General features: G+C 44.7%; 1 protein-coding gene across 1 annotated transcript in view; it reads left to right on the top strand.

Annotated features, from left to right (window-relative positions):
- Nucleotides 1–18,815, top strand: part of LOC141117072 (cholesterol 24-hydroxylase-like) — a 51,400-nt gene that overhangs the window by 21,562 nt on the left and 11,023 nt on the right. The window contains exons 7-11 of the mRNA XM_073609674.1: nucleotides 3,969–4,079; nucleotides 4,927–5,083; nucleotides 5,700–5,762; nucleotides 7,474–7,546; nucleotides 16,563–16,647. Coding sequence (XP_073465775.1) covers nucleotides 3,969–4,079; nucleotides 4,927–5,083; nucleotides 5,700–5,762; nucleotides 7,474–7,546; nucleotides 16,563–16,647 — 489 coding nt within the window. The remainder of the gene's footprint in view (nucleotides 1–3,968; nucleotides 4,080–4,926; nucleotides 5,084–5,699; nucleotides 5,763–7,473; nucleotides 7,547–16,562; nucleotides 16,648–18,815) is intronic.

Raw genomic sequence — 18,815 nt, forward strand, 5'->3', positions numbered from 1 at the left:
ACCCAGTAGGCACCCTGGTTAACCACTTGCGGATCATCCCCTAAAGCCTCTCAGCTGCTCGCTACTGTCACTTGTTAATACAGAAGCGCTGCTTCCTTATTTACAAGTGACAGCGCTCCTCTCCCGACTTCCGTTCACATCCCTCTCTGCTCTACATACATTGAGCTGTATACAAGAGCCGAGGAGGAAGGGGCGGGGGATAAGAAGCTCCTCCACGGACATGCATGTTGCGGCTTCTCTTGTGCAGCCCGGCCCCGCTCTGATGAATTTTAGGTAATGGAGTCTGAAGGCGGGGGGGCGGGTGGTATTGGTACCGAGGAATGCTGTGTATTGAAAGGGGGGGTGGGGTGTGTGGAATAGTGCAGGAGGACTGCTATGTATTGAAGGGGGGGTAGGATTGGTGCCGAGGAATGCAATGTATTGAATGGGGGGTTTAGACTGGAATCAGGGGGAGGAAAGCTCTGTACACCCCTCAACCCTGCACTCTGTATGTAACGCACCAATCAACCCTGCACTCTGTATGTAATGCACCCCTCAACCCTGGACTCTGTATGTAATGCACCCCTCAACCCTGCACTCTGTATGTAACGCACCCCTCAACCCCGCACTCTGTATGTAACGCACCAGTCAACCCTGCACTCAGGACCGTTGCGACAGGACAGGCAAAACAAGCAATTGCTTGGGGCCCCCGAGCTGGCCTGGGGCCCCAGCCGCGCCGCCGGATGGCACTTCCTATAAGCTGCAGCCTGTAGCGTGGCCGAGCACCTCTTCCTTCCTCCTGCAGTCTGCACGGTACAGGACTCAGGAGATTCAGTTTCCTGTTCCCGGACAGAAAGTGCACACATTGAGTGGCGGGAACAGAAAACTGAATCTCCTGCCGCACGGTACGCGGTAGCCAGGGAGGGGGGGTTAAAAAGAACAGGGGGGGGGTAGTAAGGGGGGGGGGGAGGCAGTCATCAAGACCCAATTAGTAATAAAAATATGGTAGCTTGCTGACCATAATAAAAACAATTACCATAGCTTTCTTTCCATTTTCTTCTTTCTTTACCATCCCATTTCCATCTTATTGCTCCTTTTTTTAATCAGGTAATATTTATTAAACCTTTTTGCAAAAATTTACAAAGCAGAGAAAAGACTCTACAGTACACTCTACTGTAGAGTCTTTTCTCTGCTTTGTAAATTTTTGCAAAAAGCTTTAATACATATTACCTGATTAAAAAAAAAGCAATAAGATGGAAATGGGACAGTAAAGAAAGAAAATGGAAAGAAAGCTATGGTAATTGTTTCTACGGTAAAGCTATAGTAAATCTTTCTTTTTTGCTCTCCTCATTAGATATTGTTAGATATACTGTGTCCACTGTACAAGATGTTATCCCTTATCCTTAATTTATATGCCCAGCCATATGGGTGCTTTAAGACCTCATTGTTTACTGCCACAATGCTTCCATGTTGATGTGTACGTAAGACCCCTTAACACTGGAGCGTATTGCAGGCGCTATAGCGCAATCCGCCCTTAAAGTGCTGTCACATTCACTCCAGTGTGAAAGCCCGAGGGCTTTCACACTGGAGCGTTGTTCTAGCAGGATGGTAAAAAAGTCTTGCTAACCGCATCTTTGGAGCGGAGAAGGAGAGGTGTATTTACCGCTTCTTCACCACTGCTGCCCATTGAAATCAATGGGACAGCGTGGCTATACCGCCCGCAATGTGCTGTGGGGGGCCTCTATGTCCATTTTGCTTGGGGCCCCCAAATTCCTTCAAACGGCCCTGCCTGCACTCTGTATGTAACGCACCCCTCAATCCTGCACTCTATATGTAATGCACCCCTCATTCCTGCACTCTATATGTAATGCACCCCTCAACCCTGCACTCTGTATGTAACGAACCCCTCAATCCTGCACTCTGTATGTAACGCACCCCTCAATCCTGCACTCTATAAGTAACGCACCCCTCAACCCTGCACTCTGTATGTAACGCACCCCTCAATCTTGCACTCTGTATGTAACGCACCCGTCAACCATGCACTCTGTACGTAGCTCACCTCTCAGCCCTGCATTCTGTACATAGCGTACCACTCAACCTTGCACTCCATACAAAGCACACTCCTCAATCCTGCACTCTGTATGTAGCTCACCCCTCAACACTGCTCTACTGCAGGCGGCATGACTGGTCATTTACTGCTCACATTGGACTTGGTGCCTACATGCACTTAGTTAACCTTCATAGTTGTGTTCTCTGCTCTGCTCATTGCTAATAGCAAGTTCTAGGAGTTTTCTGTCTATTGGTGGGTCCCCTCACCTCCCCAGTCCATGGTGTGCAGGCAGTGAGGAGATGTGCTGTAAGCCCTAGCAACCAATAAGTGGTAATGATGCACAGCAACCTCTAGCAACCAATGAGTGAGCAGTAAGCATGTAACCTCTAGCAACCATTTGATTAGCAGTAATGATGTGCAGTACCTTCTAGCAACCAATTAGCAAGCAGAAATTATGTGCTGTACCCTAGCAACTAATCAGTGAGTCGTAATGTGTGCTGTAACCTCTAGCATCCAGTCAGTGAGCGGTAATGATATGCTGTAGCCTCCAACCAATTGCAATCACTGCCTGATCTGCTACAGTAAACTGATTTTGAGTGGGGGGGGAAGCTGGGGGGCCCCCAAAAAATGTTTGCCCTGAGTCCAATCAATATTAAAGAAGATGGCCCTGCCCCCACACACACACACACACACACACACACACACACACACCGCACTGTACTGAGAACAGGCTGCCTGTGCAGGCACGGCGATGTATCCGTACATCGCTGCTTGCTTACAGGTTTAGAGCGCATGGCACCCTCTCTGATTGTACACAGAGGGAGTCTGTCTGCAAGTCCCAGCCAATGATTAATGCCTGTGTCCAATCACAGCTCAGAGCCCTGTGGTGACAATCAACACAGGGCGCTGTACAGGGATAAGAAACAGAGATCTTTAGTAAAAAGCAGCACATATTACACACAATTACACATTGTTAGGCACACATTTAACCCCTTGATTGTCATAGATGTTAACCGCTTCCCAGCCAGAGTCATTAGAACAGTGACAGAGTATATTGTTACACATGCAGAAAAATACATTTTGGCCTAAATTTATATAGAAATTAAATTTTATGAATTTCTTTTATTGGATATGTATTACTGCAGAAAGTAAAAAATATAGTTCTTTTCCCCAAAATGTTTGGTCTTTTTTCATTTATATCCCAAAAAATAAAAATCCAGTGGTGATCGAATACCACCAAAAAAATAACTATTTGTAAAAAAAAAAAAATGATATGAATTTCTTTTGTGTACAGTGTTGCATGACCACGTAATTACCAGTTAAAGTAAAGCAGTGCTAAATAGCAAAAAAATGGCCTGGTCATGAAAGCGGAGTTCCACTCAAAAGTGGAACTTCTGCTTATATGCTCCCCCCCCCCACCTCCGGTGTCACATTTGGCACCTTTCAGGGGGAGGGGGGAACGGGGACCTGTTTTTGACAGGTCCCCTTCCCCACTTCTCGGAGACGGGCCGCGGCCCGATTTCCCGGAAGTTTGGCCCCCCTCCTTCTTCCCCTTCCACTGGGCTAATTAGAAAGCGCAGTGCTCTTTGCGCATGCACAGTAGGGAACCAGCATGAAGCCGAAAGGGTTCACTGCCTGGTTCCCTTACCAGGAATGGCGGCGGCAGCACCTGGGAGTCGATCCGAAGATCGGCTGGGGTGCCGACATCTCGGGCTCCCTGGACAGGTAAGTGCCCTAATATTAAAAGTCAGCAGCTGCAGTATTTGCAGCTGCTGACTTTTAATTTTTTTCACTCAGGCTGGACCTCCTCTTTAATGAGGTAAAACCTTCCAGAGCTCAAGTGGTTAAAAAAGTCTGCTGTAAAGGATGAGAATAAGGTTTGCGGATAAATGTGGCCAAAATCTAGACATACATTATAATTCATTGTTTTTTTTTCAAGGTAGCTTTTGGGATGGACCTGAATTCCATTGATGATGATCAGACTCCGTTTCCTCAAGCCATATCCCTGGTTATGAGAGGATTAGTGGAAATGAGAAACCCTTTTATTAGGGTAAGGACTGGATTGATTTTTCTATCTTGCAATGTGGGGCCCATATAGACAGATGTCCTTTGCTCATGCTACTATGATCATATTGCTGCTGTTCTCCTCTACAGGATGCTACAATATTGCATTTTCTAATGCTCCTAGGTTATGCTTTGTCCTTAGGAGTTGTGGGTGACAGCACTGGAGAGGCAGTGGGTATTGCACCTGGGGCTTAAAAAAATGTAGCGGAGTGCCAATTTACTCACCATGCTCAAATGTAGGTGCCGACCCCTTACCTCTTTTTTCAACAACTCCCTGGGTTCTTAGACACACTCACAGAAGACACGTTTCTCTACTTCCGTCCCTCAGCAGCTCAGAAACACCACACCTGATGAGGCAGAGCTAGTTGAGTAATTGACCTTCAGCCAGGTGTGAGGCCTTTTACTGGCAGAACCGGCTTGTGGACAGCTGGGCCAGAGCCTAACAGCACACAGTTGTAGTGGGGAGCTCCTCCATGACTGCTAGCAGAGTAATACAGTTCCAGCTGGATGGGGCTTTGTCCTTGGACCTTGGATCCCTCTGGCTGTTTGCCCATGTTAACAGAACTACCCTGGATTTTAACTGTAAGGGACACTGTTTATGGGGACAGTTGTGGGTAGTTGTGTTCTGAACTGTTTTACTTAAGTAGTCACTTCCAGATGGACTCTCTCTTGCTACAGAGTCTTTTGGACACTATGCTATGCAACCACATGTTATTCTGATTGAGTCCCAAAGACATTGCTGTAAAGAGTCCATGTTTGTGCAGCTTTGATGATCTGTCATGCATTTTGAAACGTATTATTTTATGTATATTTCTGTATATCTTTCTTGCTAGTTCTCCATGGAAAAGCAGAAGTATATTAAAGATACTCAAGAGAGCCTCAAACTTCTCAGGAAAACTGGGAGAGAATGTATCAATAGACGCAGAAAGGCAATTGAAGACGAAGAAGACATTCCAGTGGATATATTAACACAGATCCTCAAAGGGGCAGGTAAGCCAAAAGAGCTCTCAGTTATCTCATTTATTATAGAAGAGGTAAAAAGATTGATTTTATACAAAAGAGGTTTCCCTCCTCATTCTTTTCTGTTGTCAGGAGTTATAATGAATAACATTTAGGAGGCATACCTGGAAAAAGGTAAGGCAGATTCTCTGATCTTAGAAGAGGTCCTCCTAGAAGAGGTTTTGGAAGAGGTCCCCCTGCTCCTTTGTTCCCAGGGGTTATGATGTAAAACATTTAGGGGCCATACCTAGGAAAAAAGTAAGGCCAATTCTCTGATGTTGGAAGAGGTCCTCCTGGAAGAGGTTTGGAAAGAAGTCTGCCTGCTCATTCTTTACTGTTCCCATCCCAGGGGTTATGATGTAAAACACTTAGGGGCCATACCTAAGAAAAAAGTAAGGCAGGTATTCCAATCTTGGAAAAGGTTCTCCTGTAAGAGGTTTTGAAAGAGGTGTCCCTGATAATTCTTTACTGTTGTCTGGGGTTATGATGTAATACATTTAGAGAAAAAATTATGGAAATTGCTCCAGTCTTCTTGCTTATTAAATATCTATGGATAAGCATTTTCTTTTTTCAAGAAAGACTAATTTACTTTTTCCTCTCTTCGCAGCCGAGGAGGATGAATGTGATATGGAAGATTTGATAGATAATTTTGTTACTTTCTTCATTGCGGGTTTGTAATCTAATCCATAAATGTAAAATGACTTTATTGTACAGGTAGAACTGCATGTAGAATAATGCCGCGTACACACAATCGGACTTTCCGACAACAAAACCGTGGATTTTTTTCCGAAGCATGTTGGCTCAAACTTGTCTTGCATAAACACGGTCACACAAATGTTGTTGTAAATTCCGAACGTCAAGAATGCAGTCATGTACAACACGTACGACGAGCCGAGAAAAATGAAGTTCAATAGCCAGTGCGGCTCTTCTGCTTGATTCGGAGCATGCGTGGACTTTTGTGCCTTGGACTTGTGTACACATGCTTGGACTTTCCGACAACAAAGTAAAGTTGGCGGAAAATTTGAGAACCTGCTCTCAAACATTTGTGTGCGGAAATTCCGACAGCAAATGTGCGATGGAGCATACACACAGTCAGACTTTCCAACAGCAAGCTCACATCGAACATTTCCCGTTGGAAATTCCGACCGTGTGTATGCGGCATAAGAGTCATCAGCTTTTTTTAACTGTTCTACAAAAATATATATTGATGCAATAAGGAAAGTTTCAGGATAAGCGAGGAAGTTATTAAAGAGGAGCTTCACCCTGTAAACAAAATTTTAAAAGCCAGCAGCTAAAATACTGTTTTAAAAACATACACTTACCTGTCCCAGAATCCAGCAATGTCCTTACCCGACCCAGAGCTTTGCCGGTCTTCGGGGCCAGGTGTCAATATCTTAACTGTCGGCAGCCAACTGTGACACCTTGTGGCTTCATAGCCGACTGTCCAATGCACATGCGTGAGCCGCACCTCGTGAATGGTCCCGCAGTCTCCTGGGACCTGTGACGTGTCCCAATAGACTGTGGAGGAAGGGGGTGGCGAACTCCTGCTTAGATTGCCGCTGCATTCTGACTCAAAATCAGGTACCTGCCCCCCCCCCCCCCCCCCCCCAAAAAAAAAAATACAGTCCAATTATGAGAGAGGATGGGGGGAGGAGGAGGAAAAGCGTAACTTCCTCTTTTGGGTTGAGTTCTACTTTATTATAGAACTGATACAATGTAATCAGTTGAAAAACAAGTCAGGAAATTTACACTGAAATTGTTCAGAGCAAAGGTGTATAATGAAGCAGTAAACTCAGAAAATAGGAGGCCTCCATCCTTGACCTCTCCTGAAAATACTAGTTGCCTGGCTGTCATGCTGATCCAGTATCATAAATACTTTCTGACTTACTGACTTACTGATCTGATGCAAGTACGCAGATCAGGAGCTCTGACTTAATAAGACACTCATTAGGCCTATACAGAGCAGAATGACAATGCCTCCTGATTGCAACCCCATTCCCAAGCAACATATATTGCCCCAGGACATCGCTATTTGTGTCACTTGGGGAATCAGTGATGTCATCTACCCAGCTACATTTTGACACCATATGACAACGGAGAATACCCAGGATAGATTTCCACAGCAGGGAGGCCCTGTCACTCTGCCCTGAGTGGGCATGTTTTACAGACGTTGAAGAAATGCAAATAAGGGTAAATGTGTGGCATGTGTGGCAAACAACCAATCTGCTTTCATCCTTCACCTTTTTTGGATTGGCTGTCATTAGCAAGCTTCAGTTTTGTCACTGTTTCTAGTTCTCTGTTTTTTGTATATTAGCCGTAACGATTGCTAGCTCTTGTGCTTGCTTGAAAAGGCTCTTTTAACAGATTTGTGTCCTTTTCAGGGCAAGAAACAACTGCCAACCAGTTATCATTTACAGTGATAGAACTGGCACGGAACCCGGACATTCTTAAAAAGTGAGACACATAATATGATAAAAATGAAGATACCACTTTACTGATGTATTATCCATTAAGAAATCAAATCATTCCTTGGGCAAAGGAGAATAATTCCAAAAAAAGGCCAAGGAAAAATCCAAGGAAAATTACAAGCTCTACTTACCGACCATCCTGCGACCAACCAAACTGACCTGTCTAATAGGGCGTACACACGGTCGGACTTTGTTCGGACATTCCGACAACAAAATCCTAGGATTTTTTCCGACGGATGTTGGCTCAAACTTGTTTTGCATACACACGGTCGCACAAAGTTGTCGGAATTTCCGATCGCCAACCACGCGGTCACGTACACCACGTACGACCAGACTAGAAAAGGCCGGTTCAGAACCAAGCACGGCACCCTTTGGGCTCCTTTTGCTAATCTCGTGTTAGTAAAAGTTTGGTGAGAGACGATTCGCGCTTTTTCAGACTCGTGGCTTTCAGATCGTTTTCTGCCGTTCAGTTTGTGCTTGTGGGTTTGTATCTGCTCTTCAGTGCGTGCAGTCAGTTCGTATCAGAGTTTTCTGTGTGATCTTGCCTGCTCGTTGCTGTTTTTCAGGTTGCTCTTCACAGGCCTTGCTGTGCTTCAGTGCGTTCTGTTACTTCGTTCTGAGCAGCCGACCGTTTTCTAGCCATGTTTCGTATGCATACTCCTCGTAGAGTTCGTGCTGTGCGGGGGCTTGGTATTTGGGTCCTGACCTTGACACAAGTCCAGTCCATGAACAGGGTGGGGAGGAGTTCATGGACCAAGAATTGGTTGCTTCAGCGTGACCAGTTCTGTCATATGCCTTTGCTCCGTGAGATCCGTGAGAATAATCCTGATGATTTCAGGAACTTTCTCAGGATGACGGACCCCGTATTTCACCGTTTGTTGGCTTCGCTGACCCCCTATATCAGCAGGCAGGATACCTGCATGAGGCAAGCCATCACTCCGGAGCAGAGGTTGGTCGCTACCTTGCAGTATTTGGCCACAGGGAGAAGTCTGCAGGACTTGAAGTTCTCGACAGGCATCTCCCCCCAGGCTCTGGGAATCATTATCCCAGAGACCTGTTCTGCCATCATACAGGTCCTGCAGAAGGAGTATATGAAGGTAAGATTTTTATCCTTTTATATCACATTTTATTGTCTTTAATGTTTGATAATATATTGTATTTCTTTCCTCATTCCCTAATTACCATGCTTGTAATATGCTGTGAATGTCCCCTTTGTCCTCATGCATGCTGGATTTTTATGTAATTATTATTTAAGGTCCTTCATACATATTTGCCCTTCAATAACCTCCCCAGCATGGTGTCTCCTGGCCCTATATTCACCTCATGTAGTCACTTAACAATGTATTTTATCAGCTCAATAGTAGTGCTTTACCCCAAACACCCCCTAAAATGTTTGGTAATGTTATTTTTGATTTAAATTCAGGCAGAGTGCCAGAGGCTTTTTTTTGTGGTGTCCCAAAATAATTTTTAGTAACCCTCCCTCCCCCAACTGCTAAGTCAGCTGATCTCAATTCTCTATCTATCCTCAATCATCTATCTGCTGACTTTGCCAAACCCATACACACTATACCCACCTCTTTACTGGTCAGATTTATATGGATGAATTCCCCAAAGCATGTAGTGCAAGGGCCTGCCTGTATACTTTCCAATGGTACTGTTTAAAGTTTTTGTATCCTATTATTATCTTGATAGGTAATAGCAGAATGTCCAAATGTCCTCAAATGTGTACAATGTGTATTTATATCTTTGTATTCAGACACTTCTTACCTGTCCAGTGGGCTGCCAATAGTGTAACTAAGGAGGGGCTGTTCAAAGTAATACCCATCATTTAGACATTCATCTCTCAATGAAGTGAAGAGGGTTACCTGTCCAAGATTTCCACACACCCCCTATAATGTTAGAAATGGCCCATGAGAGGGGGGGAGGGGGAATATGATAGGTGTACCTTATACTTTGGCCTTGTTAAATTCCCCTTAATAAATGCTATCTGGAGGTTGCCCCATAATGTTTGTGTCTAATCTGCTTGCCATGTTTCAGAGTAAAAATAGTAATGTTTATTGTTTTTTCCTCAACAGTTTCCTTCCACGCCACAGGAATGGCAGACTGTGGCCTCCCACTTTGCCCAGCGGTGGGACTTTCCTAACTGCGATGGGGCAATTGATGGGAAACACGTCCATATCGTCCCACCACCCAACTCGGGGTCGTACTATTATAATTACAAGGGGTTTAATAGTATAGTGATGTTGGCGGTGGTGTCGGCTAATTACGACTTCTTGTATGTGGACGTGGGGAAGAATGGCCGGATGTCCGATGGTGGAGTCATCGCCCAGACGGAGTTCTACAGGCGTCTCCAGAATGGCAGCTTGGACTTGCCAGCTCCAGAGGACAATGTGGAAGGACTCCCTTCCACATTGCGGCCATTCCCAATGAGGACCCTCACCCCGGAACAGAGGGTTTTTAATTACTGGCTGGCCAGAGCCCAAAGAGTGGTGGAGAACACATTTGGAATCCTGGCCAGCCGGTTCCGCCTATTTCTGACACCTATCCATATGGCGGAGTATAAACTGAACCATATAATACTTGCGTGCTGTGTTCTCCATAACTTTTTACGGAAACATTCGGCCAACTATGCTGGCTCAGTTGGGCCTGAGGCTGGAATCCTACATCAAACCACACTGACGGCGCTTGAAAGTGGTCGTCCTGGCTTGCCCTCCCTGAGTGCCCGTGATGTCCGGTTACGCTACCTGGAGTTCTTTGCGGGTAGGGGGGCTATCAATATGCCAGACAATATGTGAAGCCTTTTTCAAATAAAAACAAAAAAAAAAATCTTTGTGGACATTTACTGCTTGTGTTTGTTTGAGCTGACCCTGACAGAAATGTGTGGAGTCCAGAAAATGTCGTGATTGTGTAACCTTATACAAAGCACTGTTGGCTGTTATTTACTAAATGCAAAAACACATTTCACTACAAGTGCACTTGCAACTGCACTGAAACTGCACTTGTAGTGCAAAGTGGATTTGCCCTTAGGAAATAACCCCCATTTTCTCATAAAACAACAATTACATCACCCCAAAAGTGTTGTAGCGTTGAGACAATAATCCACACATTCTTGATTAACAATCTTTTTAATACCTGCACAATCACATGTGCATTTACCAAAGGTTTTGCTGACAAACCAACATGTTTGTTGTATAACAATTTTTGTGGTGGCATTATCCCAAATCAAAATGTCCATTTTATAGAAAACAGGCCTGTGTAAAACCAACAAGAAAGACACAAATCTTGATCTTACAAAGTTCACATTTGGTAGAACTTGAAGGCAATATCAGACATGAGTATTTAGGAACTGTGTTTGATATAGCGTTCAGATGGGGGGAAGTCACCCCAGGAAAAGCCAAATTTGGAAGATGCACACAAATTGCCCAATGTCAACATGTGCTACCTGCCATCACGGGGGATCAAGGGATGTGTTTTGGGGGAGCAAGCCCTTCCTCAACGCTACTTTATTATTGAGGAAGGGGTTGCACCCCCAAAACGCGTCCATTGATCTCCCGTGATGGCAGATAGCACATGTTGGCACACTGTGTGCATCCTCCAAATTCGGCTTTGGGAAAAATCACAAAAACATTTAGCACATTGTAGCACACAAAAGAAGAAAGTGATTTTGAGGGGTTTTAAACTCGCCCCAAAACATCAATGATGTTTTTATATTTTGGAATAACATCATTGATGTTTTGCTTGATGATTTCCAATTGTAAATTACACCCCATGATCTCCCCGATCAGGATCTGGGCACTTTCGGATGTGAAAGGATCTTCATCCACAACATCACGATCACCTAAAAAGAGAGGAACCCCAAAATAAATTTGGTTTAAAAAAATGCCGCCATCCATCTCTTATCTGAGCCTGTGGTCGCAGACACTCACCTGTTGTGGTGACTAGTTCCACCACGTCTTCTTCCTCCTGCTCAGATTGTGTTGGGTGGATTTCCCCTTCTTCCAGAGGGGGGGGGGGCTCTGGTCTCCTCAGATGAGGGGTGTCCTCCGAGTCTTTTCTCCCCTATGTCAAACAAAAATGGTATAATTAGCACACAGATATTTAATGTCAGAACTATAAAGATGAAACATTGCTTGGAAGTGGTGTACAATTATCTATTTTAGCAGAGTTCCAAGATGTAATTTTTTTAATGCCCTTTGTCAACCTGCAATACTTTACCTGTTTAGTACAAGCTTCACCAATGGAGACCCCCCTATAGTATACACTGGAGCACCTGTGTGGCCCCCCCTAATAAAAATGGTGTTCTTGTGTCCCACACTAGTGCTCCAGTGTCCAGATGTGAAAACAGCTGCTCAGTGTCCTCTCCTTACACAGAATCTAGTTTGCATTTCATTCTAGTAACAAAGCCATCTACACAACCCAATTCTTTTAAGACAAGTATAGGGCGTCAAAATGGTGGCCAAATGCATATGGGCTAAACAATGGTATTTTATATTTGGAACGAAAAATGTTTGATCCGAACGAATAATGTGCCCATGAACATGAAAGTTGCCATTTTAAACTGTACAACAGTTCCTAAAAGCACATGGAGCAGCACGAACGTAATAAACACAAAAAAAATAGGAACACAGCACAACTACTTACTTTTTTGCAGCACTCTCCGGATCTTTCTGTACTGCTCACGTTCTCGTAATTTCAGGTCCGACCACCGCTTCCTGAGCTGATCTTTCGATCGTCGTACCCCGAATTTCCGGTGCAGACTCCTGACCACTTTCGCCATGATCTTGGCCTTTCGGACATTGGGGTTGGGGTAAGCCCCATACTTTCCATCATAGTCGGCCTTCTTCAGGATGTCCACCATCTCCAACATCTCCCCAAAGGACATATTTGAGTCCTTAAATCTCCTTCTGGATCGGGACGTTTCAGGCTCCGGCCTTTCCTCCTCCTCCTCGTTGCTACAATTAGCACGCACCTGCTGTCTATCCGCCATGTGCTCTTCCCCCACTGCGCCGAACGAAAAGGGGCGGGGAATAGACTAGAAAGAACGTCAGGGGCGGGCGGAGTTATACGCATGCGCAGTGTGTATAAAGCGTAACACACGTGCGTCTTACGTACGATCTGTGAGCGGAGGAAGGAGCATCGGAGACGCCAATTGTGATAACGAAGGTAAGATCTAAACTTGCGCCTATACTGCTTCGAAATGGAAGCCTATATTGTAACAAGATTAGGGGAGTTTTGCCTGACATTAGGGTTTGTCTTGTGTTGTGTCTTGCAGAGAAAATGGATGGGTTCAACGACCACAATTTCCTGCCCCTGTTCATAGACAAGTACAGGGAGCTGCCCTGTCTGTGGCAAGTGAGACACCCCCACTATAACCACAAACAGAAGAGGCAGGCAGCGCTGGAGAAACTGCTGGAGTTGGTGAAGCCGGTGGTCCCCACAGCAACCATCCCTTATTTAAAAGCTAAAATTGGTGGCCTGAGGAGCACGTATCTTAGGGAGCGCAAGAAGGTCACAGATTCCCAGAGGTCCGGAGCTGCAGCAGATGATGTTTATGTCCCCAGGCTGTGGTACTATGAGAGACTGCGATTTCTGTCAGACCACACTGAAGTCAGGGAATCCCTCTCCACTCTTCCTTCCACGCTTCCTTCCACCCCAGCCGAGGCTTCCGATGTCCAACCTGGGCCTTCCAGCCAGGAAGAAGTGGAGGAGCCCAGCTGGAGCCAGGTATAGCATTCTTCTACAGATTTCAGGACAATAAATAAATGATGTTTACTAGATGTTATTATTAATCAGTAATTGATGATTGAAAAAAGTGTTTTACATATCAATAGACAGTAGTGGGCACCCAAAATTGGGACAAAAATGAAAAATGCTGGGCTCAGAAGGATAGTCTGTTATATTTGTTAACATTCAATTTGCAGCAGTCAGGAGGTGAAAATTGTGTGTGATTGATGAAAACAATACTAAAACTATGTCCCTTTTTCATACATAGGAAGACCTCAGCCAGGAGGAGGTTGTGGAATGTGGCAGCCAGGAGGAGGCGGGGATTAGTGGCAGCCAGGAGGAGGCGGGGATTAGTGTCAGCCAGGAGGAGGCGGGGCTAAGTGTCAGCCAAGAGAAGCCTGGGACCAGTCGCAGCCTGACTGAGTCTCAGGTCCCTCCCCTCCGCCTTCCATACAAAAGGGCCAGGAAGGCCACTCCGAGTCCCGTGCAGGATTCAGCGCTCAGGCTGATCCAGGAGGCTTCTGCGTCCCTACGAGCCTTCCCCAGTCCTGAAGAGGCCTTTGCCTGCATGGCTGCCACCAAATTGCAGGGCATGCAGGAGGGTCAACGCAAGCTCTCTGAGGACCTGATTTATAAAGTCCTACGTAAGGGGTTGAGTGGGGAACTAACACCCAAGACGGATGTCATTGAGATCGACGATCCTCCGCCTCCTCCTCCTCCTGCTACCACAACTCCACCACCACAGCCACAGCGTGGAAGGAAGCGTGGAAAGAAGACCAAAGAGTGATGACCCTGGGTTCAGTCTGGTCTGACAGAAGATGCAGTCTCTCGTATGACCACAGCCTGGGGACACAGATGTCATCTGCTGCTGTTCATGATCTCTGGGACTTCTGGACCACACTGCCCTCCCTTAGATAAGGACTCCTCAGGCCACCAATTTTGCTTTTAAATAGTTGATGTGTGCCCTGGGGGTACAAGGCTTCACCCACTTCTGCAGTTTCTTCAGCTTTGCCTCCCTCTTTGTTTAGTTGTGAGCCCCTAATAAAAATTTTTAAGTAAATTATACTCTCCTATGTGTGTTTTCATCCAAAAAGGACAGTTTGTTGGTGAGTATTCAGGTACATTTCTAAAGTACAATGTGAAATTAACAAGGGACAACAACACCAAACAATCTCCTACAGATTAAATAGAACAACATATCAATGGTGTTGTGGGAACTTGTCACAAAAAACACACACAAACATTTTCGGGAGTACAAATCAAAATAGCAAAAAAAAAAAAAAAATAGAAACACAAAAAAAGAATCTACATTAAAGCCAAAAAAAAAAATATATATATACAAAAATATGTTGTCAGATGTGAGAAATCAAAATATATTGAGGGAATCCCGATAAATAGTAACGAAATAAGTTTGTGAGAAGTCTGTGTGAATATGAGCAGCAAAACGACTTAATTCTTGTCACATTATAAAGAAGAAGAGAGTGCGCTGTATTAAACCATTTTGAACATTGCAGTGTGACGAAAGTGCTGTATCCATTGCGAACGCTAAGTTTACCAGAACGAGCTGTCCCGTCTCGGAATTTCTTCTGAGCATGCGTGGCACTTTGTGCGTCGGAACAAGCCACACACGGTCGGAATTGACGCGATCGGATTTTGTTGTCGGAAAATTTTATCTCCTGCTGTCCAACTTTGTGTGTCGGAAAATCCGATGGAAAATGTCCGATGGAGCCCACACAAGGTCGGAATTTCCGACAACACGCTCCGATCGGACATTTTCCATCGGAAAATCCGACTGTGTGTACGGGGCATAACAGTATGCGTTAAAAACAGGGGTTTAGTCTGCACAGATTTGCAAGTATATGCGTAAGCTACAGGACCCGTCAAGGCACCCTGTTACCTGTAGTCTCTACCTTTTAAGTTTTAAGAGGCTCCACAGTGGATATATTGGTCAGGTAACGCACTGACACCTTTGCGGCCATAGTGCTAAGTGCTGGGTGTTCAGTGTGCCCCTGCACCTTTAGCCGCTTGCTGACCAGCCGCGATCATTATACTGCGGCAGGTCGGCAGAATCCCGAGAGCTGTTGTAGCTGTACGTCTGCTCCTTTAAGTGGGATAGCTGCACTGCAGGGGTGCCGATGCTTGTGGCCGGCGGTCATCGCGATCGCGGGCACGAGATGCAGAACAGGTACGTGTGTGTGTAAACACACAAATCCTTGTTCTGTTCTGTGTGTAGAGACAGATCGTGAGTTCCTAATAGCTAGGAACCACGATCCGTCATTTCCTCTATGTCAGTCCCCTCCCCCTACAGTTAGAACACACAGTCAGGGAACAAAGTTAACCCCTTGATTGCCCCCTAGTGTTAACCCCTTCCCTTCCAGTGACATTTATACAGTAATCAATGCATTTTTATAGCACTGATTGCTGTGCATTTTTATAGCACTGATTGCTGCCATAATGTCGCAGTCACAATAAAAATCGCAGATCGCTGCCATTACTATTAAAAAAAAAAAAAATAATAAAAATGCCATAAATCTATCCCCTATTTTGTAGACGCTATAACTTTTGTGCAAACCAATAAATATACACTTATTGTGATTTTTATTACCAAAAATATGTAGAAGAATACATATCGGCCTAAACTGAGAAAAAAAATGTGCTTTTTTTAAAAAAAATTGTGGATATTAATTATAGCAAAAAGTACAAAATATTGTGTTTTTTCAAAATCGTCACAGTTTTTTTTGTTTATAGCGCAAAAAAAAAAAAACGCAGAAATGATCAAATGCCACCAAAAGAAAGCTTTATTTGTTGGGAAAAATTTTGTTTGGGTACAGCGTTGCATGACCGCGCAATTGTCGGTTAAATCGACACAGTGCCGTATCACAAAAAATGGCCTGGTCATTGAGCGCCCAAATCTGTTAGACAGGTCAGTTTGGTTGGTCGCAGGCCTGTCGGTAAGTAGAGATTGGAATTTTCCTTGGCCTTTTTTTTTTTTATATATGTTGCCCTCCAATGCTCCTTGCTGCAAAGGCCAGTTATAGGTGGTGGGTGGGGGCAGTGGCTAATGTTTTCTGCAAAGGAGAATAATGCATATATGTTTATTCCTGATTGAATTGGATCAAACTATACACAGTATATTTATTATTGAACCAATAAAATATTTTATGAATAAATCCTCAAGAACATTATAAAATTTATGTAGACAAGTGAAAAGTGGAAAACTCACAATACATTGGTTAAATATTATACAGATTAAACAACAAACTCGGTTTACCTTTCAGGGCTCAGGATGAAGTGGATGAAGTTATTGGTTGCAAAAGAGACCTCGAGTACGAAGATCTTGGAAAACTCCAATATTTGTCTCAGGTAGCTGCAAAAACTGTCCATTTTACAGGTTGCTCTATATTTAAAAGCCCCTTTGATCACCAAAGCTCATTCACTTATGAATGGACACACGAGCGATTGGTACCGTTTACTCACTGTGTCCATTTAAAAAAGGATAATAGGAAAATATGTAATTTACCGGGCCCCTTCCCTCACTCTCCATCCTGAAAGGATCCCCTGCAGCAGCTGGCGAGAGAGGGGAAGAGGGAAGCCAGCAGCAGGGGAGGGGGACCAGGGGAGCAGACTGGGGCCTGGGGGCAGAAGGAAACAATTAACCTGGATAAGAGGGGATGCAGGAGCGGCATATAGAGGAATCAATGCCCTCCATTTTCCTCCTGCAGCCGCTGAATACTGGCGGGAGGGAGAGGCGGCATATAGCGGTACCAATGCCCTCCATTTTCCTCCTGCAGCCGCTGAATACTGGTGGAAGGGAGAGGCGGCATATAGCGGTACCAATGCCCTCCATTTTCCTCCTGCAGCCGCTGAATACTGGTGGGAGGGAGAGGAGGAGAAGCTGGATTTCAGCTGATACAGGAGTAAAATGAAGGACATTGGTTCCTCTATATTCTGCCCCCACCACCCCTCCTATCCAGGTGTAGAACTAAATATGACAAGGGAGCCGCATGGGCCCCCTGAAGTATGGGGCTGGGTTGCAATTGCGATCCCTATAGTTACGCCTCTGATATGTATATACAGTATCTCACAAAAGTGAGTACACCCCTCACATTTTTGTAAATATATTATTCTATCTTTTCATGTGACAACACTGAAGAAATGACACTTTGCTACAATGTAAAGTAGTGAGTGTACAGCTTGTATAACAGTGTAAATTTGTTGCCCCCTCAAAATAACTCAACACACATTAATGTCTAAACCGCTAGAAAAAAAAAGTGAGTACACCCTAAGTAAAAATGTCCAAATTGGGCCCAATTAGCCATTTTCCCTGCCCAGAGTCATGTGACCCATTAGTGTTACAAGGTCTCAGGTGTGAATGGGGAGCAGGTGTGTTAAATTTGGTGTTATCGCTCTCACTCTCTTATACTGGTCGCTGGAAGTTCAACATGGCACCTCATGGCAAAGAACTCCCTGAGGATCTGAAAAAAAGAATTGTTGCTCTACATAAAGATTGAAATTCTATTCAAGTAACTATTCTTAACTCAAAAAAAGTCCCTTCTATTGCTCTGTCTCCTCCAAACTCCTTTTTTTTGCTGATGTGATCTGCCTTCCTGGCAGAGGGTGGCAATATTCATTCTCCATAGTCTCACTGTATGTAGGACTATAGCTACCCTCTTTCGCTTGAATCCGAGATGGACTGTAGGATGTGTAGTGTACATAGAGCAGTGCTCATGACCTCAACTAACATGCACCGCTCCATCCAAACACATGTAAGTGAGGGGAAAAGGAGAGGTTCTGGAGCTCACAGAGGACATTTCAAAGAGGCAGAGAAATTTCATAAAGAAATAGATTACAGGGCTAATAAGTAGTGGATGTATTGTGCTGGAAGAGTTCTCCATAGTGCATTGTCACCAAGCTGAGAACAAGCTGTCACCAACATCTCCAGGTCTCATGGCTAATGATTGGGAGCTGGGAGAACCGACTCTCAATTATGTGGACACCATGATCAGTCAGTAAAATCCACTCCCTCTGAATGGAGAAAAAGATATGTTGCAAATTTTGTATATAAACTATATAACCAAAAGTATTGGGACACCTGCCTTTACACACACATGTACTTTAATGGCATCCCAGTCTTAGTCCGTAGGGTTCAATATTGAGTGGGCCCACCATTTGCAGCTATAACAGCTTCAACTCTTCTGGGAAGGCCGTCCACAAGGTTTAGGAGTGTGTCTATGGGAATGTTTGACCATTCTTCCAGAAGAATTTGTGAGGTCGAGTACTGATTTTGGACGAGAAGCCCTGGCTATTAGTCTCCGCTCTAATTTATCACAAAGGTGTTCTATCGGGTTGAAGTCAGGACTTTGTGCAGGCCAGTCAAGTTCCTCCACCCCAAACTCGCTCATCCATGTCTTTATGGACCTTGCTTTGTGCACCGGTGCGCAGTCAAGTTGGAAAAGGAAGGGACCATCCCCAAACTGTTCCCACAAAGTTGGGAGCATGAAATTCTCCAAAATGTCTTGGTATGCTGACAC

This window comes from Aquarana catesbeiana, linkage group LG13 (genome assembly GCF_042186555.1).
Source record: "Aquarana catesbeiana isolate 2022-GZ linkage group LG13, ASM4218655v1, whole genome shotgun sequence".
Lineage (NCBI taxonomy): Eukaryota > Metazoa > Chordata > Amphibia > Anura > Ranidae > Aquarana > Aquarana catesbeiana.